This window comes from Ambystoma mexicanum, chromosome 7q (genome assembly GCF_040938575.1).
Source record: "Ambystoma mexicanum isolate Mex_15411 chromosome 7q, UKY_AmexF1_1, whole genome shotgun sequence".
Taxonomy (NCBI): domain Eukaryota; kingdom Metazoa; phylum Chordata; class Amphibia; order Caudata; family Ambystomatidae; genus Ambystoma; species Ambystoma mexicanum.
The window spans coordinates 13,036,872-13,052,757 of record NC_090941.1 but is presented as its reverse complement, the minus strand read 5'-3'; the positions used below and the strand labels follow the sequence as shown (position 1 = coordinate 13,052,757).

Genomic DNA, 15,886 nt, shown 5'->3' with positions numbered 1-15,886 from the left:
TAAAGGCTTGAATTATGCTTTTCTTACGGCCCCCCTGTGCTGAGCCCCGCTAGAGCGTGTCGGCTCCCGGTACACGAATAGCACCTAAGAGATAGCAAGGTCCGGAATGCAACTCTTCCCCCCGTATATAGCTTGCTTCCAAGAACAGAAGCGCTGTGTTCTATTCAACAACTGAAAGATGCCTCCGCACTCACAAATTGCAAATTGTGAATAGATGTTTGAAGGTGTCATAGTTGTCGGAGATGTCCATCATCACACCAAGTTCAAAGAAACCCAATAGAAGGGGGGTGTTAAACATGTTATAGCTGTTTAATGTGCATTTTGTATATATGTAACTGATGTACGTAATTCACTCTCTTGTGTCCCTCGAGGTCTAGAGATACACGTTGCGGGGCGTGAGACCGAGTTGGCCAACTGAGACTTTTGCTTTGCAATAAACCCTAGCTTTGGGAATACAACCTCGTGTCTGGCGTATCTATCGTGTGTGGTGACTCGCCTTGTTTCCATAGACTTTAGGGACCCCTAGGGGCCCCTTTCAAAAACAACCTGACATGATGAAGAGTGTCCAAGTAGGAGGGCAAGCACAAAAAAAGAGTTTTCAAATAGAGACAACACAAAACCATACTGTAACTCAAAGTCAGATATAGGTTAGAGATGGCCAAATGTTGGCAACTTACCTTCCGGGTCAAGGAGTTTTGCAATCCCCAAGTACCGCTGGGCTACAGTGAATGCATGGTCCAATCGCTGTACAACAGATTGCTGGGAAACCACAGGATTCCATTCAAACAGTTCTGGTCTGCAAAATAGACGGTTATGAATTATTTTTGAATCCAGTTGAACAAACACACATTTACGTCATTTGGTGTGTGCCAGTGCTAACACCTGCAACCTCTGGGACTGCCTCTGCAACCCTTGGTCAAAGAATGCAGAGGCAGTGTGAAACCGAAAGTAAAGCCAGTTCTTAGAACTCCATTTCATTTTTGGTAATCATCCTGTGACGTTTTGGCTTTCTCTAATGTTCTATATTTGCAAGGGTGCAGCTGGAGAGTAATGCCTCCCTATATAGGTCAGGCAGACTGGATGCCCCTGACCCAGAACTGCTTATTTAGACTCAACTTGATTGTTTTATGTTTCAGAGACCTATTGTTTTGTGTAAAAAAAGACTATAGGTTTTGATGTAACTGTGATCTCGAGCTTTACGCATCCAGGTAGAAAAGTGCTATTATATCATATTTTGATGTATAGCGCTCTATGTCTGTTTCCTGGCTTCTCCTGCTTTTAAGTGCTATGAGATAGGTATTATTTCAAAATCTAATAGAACTTCATTTAACAATCTCAGAAGGATGAAAGGGTGATTCAGCCCTGCTGAAATATGAGCTTAGAAAATCCAGGCAGGCACATGTTTTAGCTGGCTGAGCTATCCAATTGTGTAACATTATGTGATTTAATCAATTGTGCAGTTAAAAATAAATATTTATTGGGATACCTACTGTTAGAAAACTAAGGTTATCCTCACTCCTACTCCTCCTGGATCCACTTCTCAGATGGACAGGGAAAGGCCATCGCTTTTGGATCCTGACCCTGGGGCCAGAGAAGAAAGGGAGGATCACCTGGGTGGAGGGTCTTTGGGGATTGTGAGTGGGGTGCCCACAGGCAAGACATGTTATCCCCCTTTCCCTAATGAAGACCAATGTAACACTCCCCCAGCCTACATAGGCTATTGTAAAACCTTTTCCCACCTTTCCCCACATTTTACCTCTGACAGTACTGGGACGAGGCGACTAGCAGTGATGAACACTAAATCTGCATTTCACCACTCTGGTACTGGGATGAGGGAGATGCATGTAGAGTGCTTTAAAGGTCAGGCATGACCTTTGACTATATTCAGGCAAGCCCAATTGGGATTCCACACCTGCCATATGTCAAGTGGTTGCAGGTGTATAAAGAGGGATCAGAGGAGCAACAGGGAGGCCTGTGTGGGAGAGACCAAGAGATGACCCTTATCATGAGGAGAGAACTATGGTGGGACCGGGAGGTAGCCAGGACACCGGCAGATGTCCCAGAGTTCCCGTGGAGCCCAGAGCAAGTGGGGCCATTGGGCTGCCACAGGTGTGGGAGCTTCCATGGTGGATGGAAAGCCACTGGAGCTGCGAATAAGAGAGAAGGAGAAGAGGACGCTGTCCACATCCGTGGAGCAGAAGCAGAGCCGCTGACGGGTGTGAAAGGAAGCACCCAGACAGTGAGCAGGGCTCACAGAGAGCAGCCCGCCAAGCTGTGAAGCTGACTGGAAGCAGAAAATGGAAGAAAGGACGATGTCCGTGTCCATGGAGCAGAAGCCGAGCCGCCGGCGTGTGTCAGGAAGCAACTGGAGAGTGAGCGGGGCTCGCAGAGACAGGTGCGCCAGCCTGTGAAGCCAACTGGAAGCAGAGTAGACTAACACCAAAGTATAGGCGAGTGCAAGGGTTGGGCACTCAGAGCCAGGGCACTCATAAGTGACTACGCATGAGCAACAAAGTACTGCATGAATTATATTGAATGCCGAATGGAATGCAAACTTGAAACAAAGCTTAATTAAGCATATTAATTATCGAACTGAATGAGACTTTATGGGCAAAATCGAATATCTGATTAAAAAAGCCAAAAGGGAAAGTGACAATTTGAAAGCAGTTTACGCAAAAGAGCGCAAGTGTGGAAAAGTGTGATAGAAAGGTGGGAGGAATACATAAGACCCCCTTAAAGTTAACTGTATGAATGGATAAAGTGTGGCAAAGCCAAAGACTGGCATAAGATTTGACGCACAAAATGGCAAAGCCAAGAGGCTAACCAAGAGAAGCCAAGAAATTGTGAACCTGCACATACAACCAAGAGGCCACCAAAGAGAAACTAAGTGAAGGTGAATCTGTACACAGGGGCAAATACAGAAGAACCTGTGTGGGCTGAAGAGCCTAAGGTTCTTAGTTTGTGTAACCTGTGAAGGGTGGACCGTGTGGTCTGTCAAATGGGCCTAGACAAGGGAACCCTGAATTGTGAAAACCAAAGACATTGTGAAATAAACCAAGAAGCAGCACTGTGAGTGAACTGGTAATTGTAGGAATATATAGGGAAAGGTAATGCATTGGTTTCATGGGGGCACTAAACTGCACTTTCAATGGAGGTACTGAAATCAATGCAAAGACAGCAAATTGAAATGCACTGAGCAAGTGTGAAAATGTTCCATGTTATAGAGAATGGGCCATCTGCACAATTTGCACTGAATAAGCTAACCCAAAGTAATCAACTAACCATTTCCCATTAAATAACATTTCCCCAGTAAATAATTTATGTACCCTTTAACAGAGCAGTGCAAATGTTTCGGATGGCAAATTCTATTTTTCATTCAGTGGAAGTAAACGTGCATGCAAAATGCATTGGCTGTCTTTTTCGTTCAGAAGGCGCATATTGATACAAGTATATTTAGGAGCCTTGGGTATAAACATAGCTGGAAGACAGTGTGAAGAGAGAGTCATCATTTTGCGGAGAGAAGAGATCAAGACTGCAGCTGGGCTGTGCATGGAGGGCATAGCCAGGCTGTGCAGAGAGAGCAAGATACTTGGCAGCAGTCTGAAGGCGGACGGAGTGAGGTCAACGGCTTCTCACTGGGCTACCAAAGCTGCAAAATTTGCAACACTCCCTCGTGCAGATAAGGCACTTCTACACATTAGAAGTGAGTAATGGTAAAAAACCTGAGGAGGGTGCAGATGATGGTGTGCATTTCCCATCAATTAGTCAGGATTAAAGGGTTATTTTGAACAAAGTTTTTTTTTCCTTTCTTTTGCATGTGCAATGGGGAGTCACTGAAGTGTGACGAGGGAAAAGTTGACATGCTATCGTGCTATGTGCTTTATGTCTTTTCTCTTAGACAGTATACTCTGTACCGCACTGGGTTTCAAGGTCTTGGTAAGAAAAAAGATGAATGTTTTCATTGTGAACAAAAGTGGCTCATGTATCTATTGCTGAAGGGTCAGCTTGTTAATATATGTATCTCAGAACTTATTTTAAATCACAACACACCCTTAAAAGAAAATATTTGCACACAAACCGAATCAGTGGGGATGCATTTTTATGTCTATGTGGATTATTTTTCAAAGTGGGGAAATAACAAGTAAGCGTCTTGGTGTACCCAAAAGCGATAAAATATTTGCCACATGTGGTAAAGTGGGAGGTAAAGTTTGGGAACCAGCTAGCAAGCGAGAAAACCTATAATGCATGTGTGTGTGTGTGTGTGTGTTGTCTCGGCTGTGCATGCTGACAGCTGAACAGATCTGTCAAAGATGGTAGTCCGGTTTTGTAAATAAGTAACCGGAAAAACAGATGGTGCTGTTCTGTCCCAATAAGTGCGAAGTACACTAGTCTGGACTTACCGTCAACCCTAAACGAAATACAAATATAAGGGAGGGCGACTTGTCTCACCATATAGGGCATTGTGCTATCACTATTTTACCACTATTTTACCACAATACTAAAATACCACACAAGTTATGTAATAGCCCTCTGACAAAACCCCTAACAAATTTTGGTACGTTGGCCTTGTGGGAACAGATTGTAAGTTAGTTACTGGGCATGGCTAGTGCGTTCAGCACGGCCATTTGGTACACTTGAAAGGGAACTAGTTCTGTGAGATGATAGTGTGGCGCTGCACAGTGTCATCATGTCCCAAATTGATGACACATTTTCTGAGCTTGTGAAGTACCTGGAGGCAAAGCTATTTGCACATGGGGTGTGGTCATCAGAAAATGCTGTCCTTTGGTGAGATCGCATATCTGTGTCCTCCTGAGAAAAGGAATGAGCGACAAAATAATGCATCCCCAAATATTGTGCTGAGTAACCCCATCAAAATAATGACATCCATCAAAGCTTTGATTAAACCATTTAAAAAGGGAGGTGATTGTTGTATATAATATCACATAGAATCAGTGTATGATATATTTAAAATCCTTCAAATACCTAGGGAACAGTATAAACAGTACTATCACCTAACTCTTGATTCGACAACTGCAAGTATTATTAGAGGCCTTAATGAACAAGAAAACCTGTCATGGGCAGGCGTTGAAAAAGAGGTCAGACACCATTTTTCACCATACAAGTCGATGCAAGACACCAGGAAAGCAGCGTATACAATGACGGCAAGGCCAGATATGTTACCTCACTCGTTTCTCCAAGATTTAAAAGAGCCTTTTCCCGTTTTGATGTGTCTTTTGATCCTAATTCTGTAGAATTTAAGACTGCATACTTTTATGGTCTTAAAAAGATAATATATCACAGTTAATTCACAAATTTGATTAATAATTTAGTCCCCTGTTCAACAATCCACTCTAGAGTCTCTCTCTGAGGTAATCTATAGCAATAGGGAGACAAAATCAACAGAAATGTAGATAAAATCTACATAAATGCCACTTGAATCAGCCCAAACCCAGACAAGGAACCATATTATGAAAAGGGTGCACCACCACAGAGGATGCCACCTCAAAATGTTGTATTTCAATAAAATGACCCGAGCAATAGAGCAAATTACATTAGTCCTACATATTTGGGTGACAGACCTAGGGTGGGATACTGGCCTGATATGTCAGGCATGAATAATAATCAAAATCAAAGAAACAATGGCCCATACCAGACGCATGGGCACAGAGCAGATTTGACCCCAACATTATGGTGGCCATCAAGATAGACCATGATATGTGGATCGGTTCATTGAAATGGAAATTAGCATGGGGGACAGTTCCCATGAAATGAAAGACAAAGCATGAACTATGCCCAGCGCCATTATAATGAGTAACCAACACCAGTTGACCACAGTCAAAGAATGTTCACACGGTGTTCTCTGCCTCCTATGAACAAAGAATTCAGAAATAACTCAAACAGGAATCAATCCCCTGAAAGATACTGAAACAGATCCAACCAGTGTGAATTTAACCGGTACCGGCCTAGGCCAAAAAGAGAGGAATCCAGGGAAATTGACAGATTTCAATGCCTTGAGGCCCAGGTTAAAATGTTGTCCGAGCAGATAGTAAAACTCTGTGTAGTTAAAAAACAGTCACCAGGTGAGGGTGCAGAAGGTCACAGGAGCGATCTTGTGCATTCAGACAACAAGTGACTATGCAATAGCTCCTGCAATGATAAAAGTACAGAATCCCATGAACCAGTTTTGTGTAACAGTCCTGAATTGTTTACTGATTCATTGGTGGGTATTTTCATGTTTGAGAGTGAAGTAAGTGGTACACACCCACACAAAAAGGAAGTCTGGTTCAATTTGAAGTTGAACCAGACTATTGAAGTGTGTGCAAATGAAAGACGGAAAGGAGGAAATAAACAAGAAAATCCAAAAGAACAGAGAGACATATTTAGAAAGGACATCAATGTGGTATGACAACATACCTGATAAAGAGGTAGGATTGGTTGTTAAAACATCCCCCCTTTATATTCAGAATACTGATGAAATACAGACAGGAGAATTAAGTGCTCAAAAGGAGGGTGCAAGTCAGTCACCTGAAGAGTATTTTGAGCCACACATATTCCAAGAGGTTGAGGGAACAGGAACTATGCAAGATACAAATAGGTGTTCTGAGCCAGAAAATGACAAGCTACCACATGTTTTTTGTGAGGATGTTCAGTCAAGAAACTGCAGTGTGAACACTGATGGTCCCCAATGAGAGAGGCGGATGGTGGCTACATTCCAGATGGGTTCTGAACATGAAAAAATACATAGAGATTCCCAAAATGAAATGGGAAAAAAAAGGAGGGAAAGGTTTCATTTCACTTGCACCTGAGTTTGGCAAAAAGTGAAAAGGGCTTGGGGAAGGTGAGTCCTGAAATTAGCAGAAGTTCACACTTTTTGTGTGTGCTGGAAGAAGTTGAGGACAGGTATTATGCTCCTATTACTGTGGAAGAGAAGTGCAATGCATTTGCTATGATTGACACAGGTGCCATGTCCAACAAACTGGTGAAAAGTATCAATGAAGGGATATCCCCACAAAATCATATCAAAGTGAGTCGAAATGAAGGTCCAGTGCACAATTTCAATGGTGAGGAAATACCTTTTGAAGGTGTCACTGAGGTTCACATAAAGATAGAAAAACACAGGATTAGACAGGAAGTGTTGAACACATCTCTCAGTGAACTTCCATTTCTGATGGGAACAAACAGATTGCTTGAAGAGGTTATCACCCCTCATTGATAGGGTAAATGGGGTCCTGTGGTCCCTAGCAAAAAAGCCATTGAGGCCTAGGAAGGTGAGGTCACAAAACAAAGGTATAAAAGAATGTCATACTGTGGCTAAATTGGATGATGCAATGGAGGTGTATCTTCAAAATGGCTGTGTGCGTAGTGTCACTGTCATTTTAATGTGTCAGGTTGAAATGCGAAATAAGACAAGAAACAGTCTCTAGAGATTTAGTTCGACCCTAAGAAAAAGTGTCAAACAGAAGTAGATGAAAACACCTTGCGCTTTTAGTTAAAAGAGGAGAAATGCAAATCATTTGTCACTCCGGAGATGAGCACAGAGAAACACATTTCGACCCTTTCTGAAATACAAATGGGAGATGGGCAGCCATGGATCCCTATCCATGTAGGTGGTCATTCTGAAATAATAAAGGCCACCTTGGCACTTGGGCAGGAAAGAAGTTTCATTAATGAGAAAATATTTCAGCGAATAAGTCAAAGGGAGGAGATCCCAAAATTCAGATTAAAACCAACACGTTTTTGGATTGGATGATCGGGACTCAGGGAACAGAATCGTAGGAAGATGCATGCTAAATATTACCATTGGCCCGAAAACTATATGTGTTGATATTGAGTGGGACACAGAATGATTTTTATTTGGGAAAGTACATTATGCACATAATGTTTATGGTGTTGGACTTTCTTAATCAAAAAGTGTGGTCCAGGATAGGGGAACCTGCACCTGAGTTTGAAGATAAGAGACAGGCTTATCAGTGTGCACAGTTAGTGCCATATGCAATTGAGCTGCAGGTGAAGAAGGATGTTACCATGCCTGCATTCACCAGACAAGTTACAATAATGCTAAAACACAGAAATGGCCAGCAGATGAAGGATGCTGATGCATTTGTGCGCCTAAATGAATCCATGAGGTAACAAAGGCTAGAATGGTAATATTTGCCATTGGTTGAGATTGGGGATGGGCCATCAAATGTATGGTGGATTATAAAGGATGTCAGGATATTCATCTAGAAGAGAATTCAGCATTAGGGACGGCAATACAAAAATCCCATTATACTGCAGATTTCAACAATGCAGTGATTGGGAACATTCCTGAGAGATATATGAACGCACAATGTGAGTTACCAGAGTCTTTCAATTCCCAACCCAAAGGGATATTCAAAATTCAGTCTGTGTAGCTTAGGATTCAAGTGAGACGGGGTGCTGTCACCAAGAGAACTGCATTTTATTTGATTCAAATGAAAATTAAACAGAAAAACAGCATATTGAAATGAAAGCTGAGATTCCAAAATATTTAAATGGGTCTACTCGCCAAAGGGATACATCCACACGGTTAGAGGATGGCACCAAAGTTATTGGAGGATTTCACAGAATTTTCAAAAATGGTAAAGGAACAGGTTCAGGCAGCCGATGCATGCAAGAATGAAGAGCAAAGGAATGAGGTGAGAAAAATATTTATGGAGTTTAAATCTGTTTTTGCCAAGGACGCTTATGATTGCGGCCTAACTGATCTGCATGTTGCCACATTGCCAGAGGGACCTGGTAGGGAACCAGTATTTGTGTGTCAATATCGATTGACCCTGGCATGTTTGGAATCATTAGCTGAGAACATTTAGAATCCAGAGAAATGATTAGGCCCATTCATAGCACTTCAAACACTCCCATTTTGGGTGTGTTGAGACCTAATTGCCAATGGCGTTTGTGTGCAGATCTAAGAGAGTTAAACAGAAGAGAACCTGTGACTAGATGCCGCTCCCATTTATTGATCAGGGTCTCGCACAGATACACCGGTCGGTCAAAGGTCTTTACCACATTAGATCTTACAGCTGCTTACTGGTGTGTGCCACTGGCTGAAGATATACAAAACTTGTTCACATATTTGTTTGATAAAACCCAATACGCATGGTCCCGAACACCTTTTCGGTATGTCAATAGTGGGAGGGATTTCGGAATATTTTTGAGGAAAGCGCTCCTCGATGCAGCAGAAAGGGGGACAATAGTTTATGTAGATGATGTGCTGAATAATAATGAAAACCTGAAGAGTCATTTTAATGAGATTAGACATGTTCTTGGCTAGTTAGAGAAGGAGCCAAAGTATCATTACAGAATACACAATGGTGAAAAACAAAAAATTGAACTTCGTAAGCCATGAAGTGATTGTGCATGGGTTGAATCCACAAAAGAAAAAGGTGGAGGCAATACAGAGGTTGGAAGATCCTACTAATTTGAAAGGAGTGAAGAGCTTATTATGGATGACATGATAACGCAGATAACCCAACCATTAACCAAATTACTGAAGCAGATTGTACCCTGGAAATGGGAAAAAGAGCAATGTGAAGCAGTGGCTAGGCTAAAAGTATACCTGATGAAGGCGCCATGTTTGTCCTATCCCATAAAGAATCAGGATTTCTTTGTAGAAATAGGGTTCACTGATCAGTGTATGTCAGCTGTATTATCTCAAAGGCATGATTTAAATCACAAAACTAACACCTACGCGGGCATCTCAAGTTGAAACTAAATTAAGTGAATGTGAAAAAGCATTTCTGACCACTGTTTGGGCATTGCAGCATTTCCGTCCCATCATTCAAGGGGAAAAAGTAATTGTTGAAACAAATCACCAACCCCTACAGTTTCTGCAAAGTAAGAAATTAGGTCAGGTAATTTGGCGCAATCCAGGATTACTTACTGGATGTTAGCATTACAGGGATGCCCTGAAGAGGTAAAATATGGACAGAATAAAAAGATCCCCGTTGCTCAAGGGCTAGCAGATCTGAATGATTGTGTAGCTGAATGCATGCCTGATGAAACAGAAATTGAATCTGATTTGAATGTATTCGAACAATCTCCACACAAAGCCTTTAATGAAAACATGTGCAGGGCTTTACCAACAGTATATGTAGATGGGTGTGCAGATCATGTAGTAAATAATGAAGAAAACCAATTTGTGGCAGGAATGGGAAATATCTGGTTTAAATGTGACAATATCCCAGGAGAGAGCATGAGTATTGGAGCTAGGAGTAGCCACGTAGCAGAGCTAGCTGCCGTTTATAAAGCAATTGCAACCACAGTTGAAAATAAACTCGAAGAGACTGTTTTGGTGACTGATTCTGATTATGTGTGGAACAGTTTTGTGCAGTATTTACCTCTCTGGAAGGTAAAAGGTATGCTCACATATAACAACAAACCTCTTAAACATGGGAAGATGATTCAAGCCATAGACAATATATTTTCCAAAAATGACTTAATAATTTACTGGATAAAAATCTGTGGCCATTTAAAGACGCCAGGTGAGGACAAGGAGGGGAATGAAAAAGCAGATCAGCTAGTCAAAACTGGAGCAGTAATGGGAGAGTTGTGTCCCATTGGCACGTACTAGGTGAAATAGAGGTAAATGCGATTACGGGCTCCAAATCTCCAAAAGAAATCAAACAGCCTGTAGTGCAATGGAGTTATGATACCCTGGAGGCGTATTTTATCAAATGCAAAAGGAAGACCCAATTTTAGGCCTATTTTATAATCATTTGGTAGATGTAGAACAACATACTCTGTCTGAAAACGATTGTAAAGGAAAAGAAGAGCTGAGGGTGCTATTAAGAAACAAAAAGAGAATGAGGTTACAAGATGGTTTGATGATTAGGGAATCTGTAACAGGTCTAATCCAATGGGTGGCGCCTCTATCATTTCGGGGATTGATGTTACATCATGCACATGATGTTACATCATGCACATTTCCAAAGAAATCAAACAGCCTGTAGTGCAATGGAGTTATGATACCCTGGATGCGTACTTGATCAAATGCAAAAAGAAGACCCAATTTTAGGCCTATTTTATAATCATTTGGTAGATGCTGAACAACATACTCTGTCTGAAAACTATTGTAAAGGAAAAGAAGAGCTGAGGGTGCTATTAAGAAACAAAAAGAGAATGAGGTTACTAGATGGTTTGATGATTAGGGAATCTGTAACAGGTCTAATCCAATGGGTGGCACCTCTATCATTTCGGGGATTGATGTTACATCATGCACATGATGCAATAACTGCAGGACATTTTAAAGGATTGTGCTTATTGGCCACACATGTCTCAAGATGTTGAACTATACACCAGACGGTGCTTGGTATGTGCACAATTTCAGCCTGCTTCACCCATTAATGAAGAGATGTTTGACACTTCCATGGTCTGATTTACAAATCAACTATGTTGGGCATGTAAAAAGATCAGCCAGAGGAAATACATATTTATTAACTGTGGTTTGTCTGATGTCTAAGTGGGTAGAGTGCATTCCTTCACCGGATTGTAGTGTGCAAACAGCAGCCATGTTACTAGCAAATCATATATTTTCAAGGTTTGGATAACCACAAAGGATAGAATCAGACAGGGAAAGTCATTTTACTAGTGCCTTGATGTGCAAGGTCTTGCAAATACTGGGTGTAAAAAGGAAGCTGCACATCTCTTATCGACCATCTTCTTCAGGCGGGGTTAAGAGAAACAATAGATCTATTGTAGACATTCTATAATAAATTGTAGCTGAGGCAGGCTCTAGTTGGGATCTCCGGCTGCCATTAATATTGATGGCTATTAGATCGATCGACTCCCGCTAAGTCTACAAATATTAGTCCTCATGAAATACTGACAGGGAGAAAGATGGTGTTGCCACAACATTTATTGTACGGAACGCATGAGCAAACACTTGTGAATGCCTCCACAATTCACGAATATGTTAAAGAATTGAGGAAGAAATTTCAACATGCATTTGAATGTGTGCAGCAGAATCTGGAAAGGGCTGCTGCAAAAATGTATCATGATAGGTAGACATCGGTAAGAGAATACAAGGTAAGTGATCAGGTTTATAAGTAGCACTTTGGAAAAAAAAAACATACAAACTCTAAATTTCTTGCAGCATGGCAAGGGCCATTTGAAATTATAGACAAGGTATCCCCTGTGGTGTATATAATCATCAAAAGGGAAGGTGAAGTATCAGTGGAGCAACTTGTCTATGTAAATCAGATTAAGCCCTGCCACCCGAAGCATGAAGTGAGAAGGCTTGAGCAAGTTGAGACTAGTTGAATGAAGATAATAAAAGCAGTAAAAAATAAAATTAAGAGAGGAATCAAGGTAAATACACCTGCTTTTGAGTGGATATAATGGGGAATGTTAAGGAGTTTAAAGATGAAGAAGTACAATGGGGGTGTGTATTTTTGGAATTATTTTGATTACATGATGTGGATGTTGTTTTGAATTATTTTGATTAACTTGTTTCCAGGTTTTCCAGGTATTCCATTGTGGCACCCCATGGAGCCACAATGTACTAACAATGATTCCATTTCTATTTTCAGGCCTTGCAGCAGAAGAGGGATAGAAATTGTTTTAATGCTAGGTACTTAATCTGTTTTTGTTTCTTTTACTCTAGATGACTAATTCCTTGCCCCGGCAAGGCCGGATCCTTGGAGCGCTGGACCCTTGGAGAATGCCACGTTTGGAGGTTCCAGGAAAGCCCCCAGACGGAGAGATGGGGGTGAAGGTAAGGAGCCCGAGATGCCAAAAAGATCACGTCTGTGGGGGAGATTCCATGGAGTGCTAGACTGAAGGAGTTCTGCTGATGACAGCATTGTGTGCAATGGTTGCACAAAGACTAATGGACAGGACATAACAATTTGTTCTCTATATATATGTTCTATTTATTGATGTAATGGTACATCATCAATGTATTTGGGGGATATATTGTTTATTGATGGACTATGTACATAAGTGATGAACCTGTAATTTAAGGTATATGGTGTTCATATTCAAATATGGACTTTCCATTTATTCATGGACATTTACATATGGACACTTCAATGGGAGATACACATGTAGATTTTTATTTTTTTATTATTCTCATTTTTCATGGTGGTTGCTTCTGGCAATTGCAACTGTTTAATGGGGGGGTGGATAGTTGTTCTTGCCATTAAGATGAGGATGTTAATCATAATTGTGACCACAATGGAGAAGGAGAGGTGCCCTGTGGCACAGGCATTCTAGTAAAATTGGTTGTTGTTCCTCCTGCAGTGATGTTACAAGCGATCTCTGCATGAGAAAAAGGAGGGAGTATGTAGGAATATGTAGGGAAAGATAATGCATTGGTTTCATCGGGCCAATAAACTGGACGTTCAATGGAGCCAGTGAAATGAATGCAAAGATAGCTCATTGAAATGCACTGAGCACATGTAAAAATGTTCTATTAGTGGATGGGCCATCTGTACAATTTGCACTGAATAAGCTGACCCAAAGTAAGCAACTAACAATTTCCCAATAAATAACATCACCCAGTAATTAATGAATGTACCCTTTAACAGAGCAGTGCAAATGTTTCGGATGGCAAATTGTTTTTCGTTCAGTGGAAGTAAAAGTGCATGCAAAATGCATTGGCTGTCTTTTTCATTCAGAAGGCGCATTGTGTGCTCCAGGAAGCAAATTGATACAAATATACTTTGGAGGGAGAAATGTCATGATTCTAGAAAAGTTAGTTGGGGTGACAGGAGACGTCAGGAAACAAGGACAGGGCCAATAAGATTGACAGGCCTTGGGTATAAATATAGCTGGAAGACAGGGTGGAGGAAAAGTCATCATTTTGCAGAGAGAAGAGATCAAGACTGCAGCTGAGCTGTGCAAGGAGGGCATAGCCAGGCTGTGCTTTGAGAGCAAGAGACTTGGCAGAAGTCTGAAGGAGGTCAGAGTGAGGTCACCGGCTTCTCACTGGGCTGCCAAAGCTATCAAATTTGCAAAACTCCCGCTTGCAGGTGAGGTGCTTCAAAGAGGGGCTCCTTCGTGATAAGCAGCATTCTACACATTAGAAGTGAGTAATGGTAAAAAACCTGAGGAGTGTGCAGATGATGATGCGCATTTCCCATCTGTTAGTAAGTCAGGATTAAATGGTTATTTTGAACAAAGTTTTTTTTTCCTTTCTTTCGCATGTGTAATTGGGAGTCACTGAAGTGTGACGGAGGGAAAAGTTGACATGCTATTGTGCTATGTGCTTTATGTCTTTTCTCTTAGACAGTAAACACTGTAACCACACCAGGCTTCGAGGTCTTGGTAAGAAAAAAAATTAATGTTTTCATTGTGAAAAAAGGTGGCTCATGTATCTATTGTTGAAGTCTTAACTTGCTAATATATGTATCGCAGAATCTATTTTAAATCACAACACAGATAAAAAAAAATATTTGCACAAAAACTGAATCACTGGGGTTGCATTTTTGTGCTCAACTAATACATCAGGTTTTAAACATGGCTGCAGCAGTTATCAGCACTGGCATTCTGTCGGCAACTATGCCTGCCATTAATCAGCAGGGTTCACACTGACCTCAGCTACATGCTGGGACAGATGCTATTTTCCTGCTATTTTCCTGCATTTCCATTCTAGCTGCGAAACATGCATTATATTGGCCGCAACTTTCAGTATTTGCTGTTGTAGCTGTCTTTATTATCAATTTTAGTACTGTTTCCATTAGTTTCCTTAGCATTGGAGGAATCAGTTTAACATCATGGGGCAAGTGATGCATTCCATGCTGTAGGACTACTTGCCCTGCAACCCTCAATATTGACTGCTCACACAGCCTGTTTATTTATTTAATTATTTATGAACCACAGCTATCTGCGCACGTACCATAATGCGGTGAACAACACTAGAATCCAGTAGGACAGATGCCTTATTGTGACTGGTCGACCGCGATACAATTGTGTGATTGTATTCCTATGCTCGTGGTCCGTTCCCATTTGAGGTGAGCACCAATTCTTGGGTTTGTGTTTACCTTTTTCTATTTGTTTTTATTGCTATATTAGGAAGGACTGCCGTCTGGCGTGTACCCTTGGCATTTGGTTTTTGGAGTGGATATTAGCTTTTGACTATCCCTCCTGTATTACAACATGTTCCTGTCTCTCTTTTCTTGCAGTTCTACTTGACTGAGAACTTGCCCTGCAGTTCCACATACTTTTCCAAGGATGTACATTCGGGAATAAGTGACCAGCTTCAAGGTTGAGATATTGGTAAATTTGATAATTTAATTGTCTAACCATGTTTTCTCCCACCATTTAGTAAGGAGGGTGTTTTTCCAGACAGTGTACCATGGGGATAGGGAGGGAGTTATCCTGTTCGCCAATCCCAGATCAGTATGTTTTAACCATTTTGTCCTCTGTCTTTTTGATTTGATTTAGTCTTGCAGGTTGATACACAATGTATCCTCGGTGTTGATTATGTATTTACCGTTTATTATTTGTTTTTCCCGCTTTTTTTTTTTTTTTTAGGTAAAACTATGGATTCAGTTTGCATAATTCTTTATTTCTGTATGTATTACTGCCTTATTGCTACATTAAAATCTTCTAGTGGCAAACATTCCAACGGGAGTGCGCCGTCCTGAAGAAGATGGGCATCAACCGTGAAAAAGTTTAGATGCTCCGCACCATCAAAACTACTTCCTGTGTATATGCCAGACCTAGTGTATTTAGGAGGTCATGACAGTATAGTAGTCAACGTATGGCACCCCTTTTTCTAGTCAGGAACTACTATTGCCTTGTCCATATAATTTTGTGGTTTTCTCTACATTGTTAAATGTGGCCATAGCCTCTGACCACCAGCCGGGTGATCTCCTTCAGCCGACTTGAGGTTCAGACAGCTCGGCAACATGAAGTTAGTATT

At 41.3% G+C, this 15,886-nt stretch overlaps 1 protein-coding gene across 8 annotated transcripts in view; it reads right to left on the bottom strand.

Annotated features, from left to right (window-relative positions):
• Positions 1 to 15,886, bottom strand: part of DMD (dystrophin) — a 7,616,828-nt gene that overhangs the window by 6,574,932 nt on the left and 1,026,010 nt on the right. For all 8 annotated transcript variants that reach the window (XM_069639082.1, XM_069639084.1, XM_069639079.1 and 5 more), the window contains exon 7: positions 678 to 796. In XM_069639082.1, coding sequence (XP_069495183.1) covers positions 678 to 796 — 119 coding nt within the window. The remainder of the gene's footprint in view (positions 1 to 677; positions 797 to 15,886) is intronic.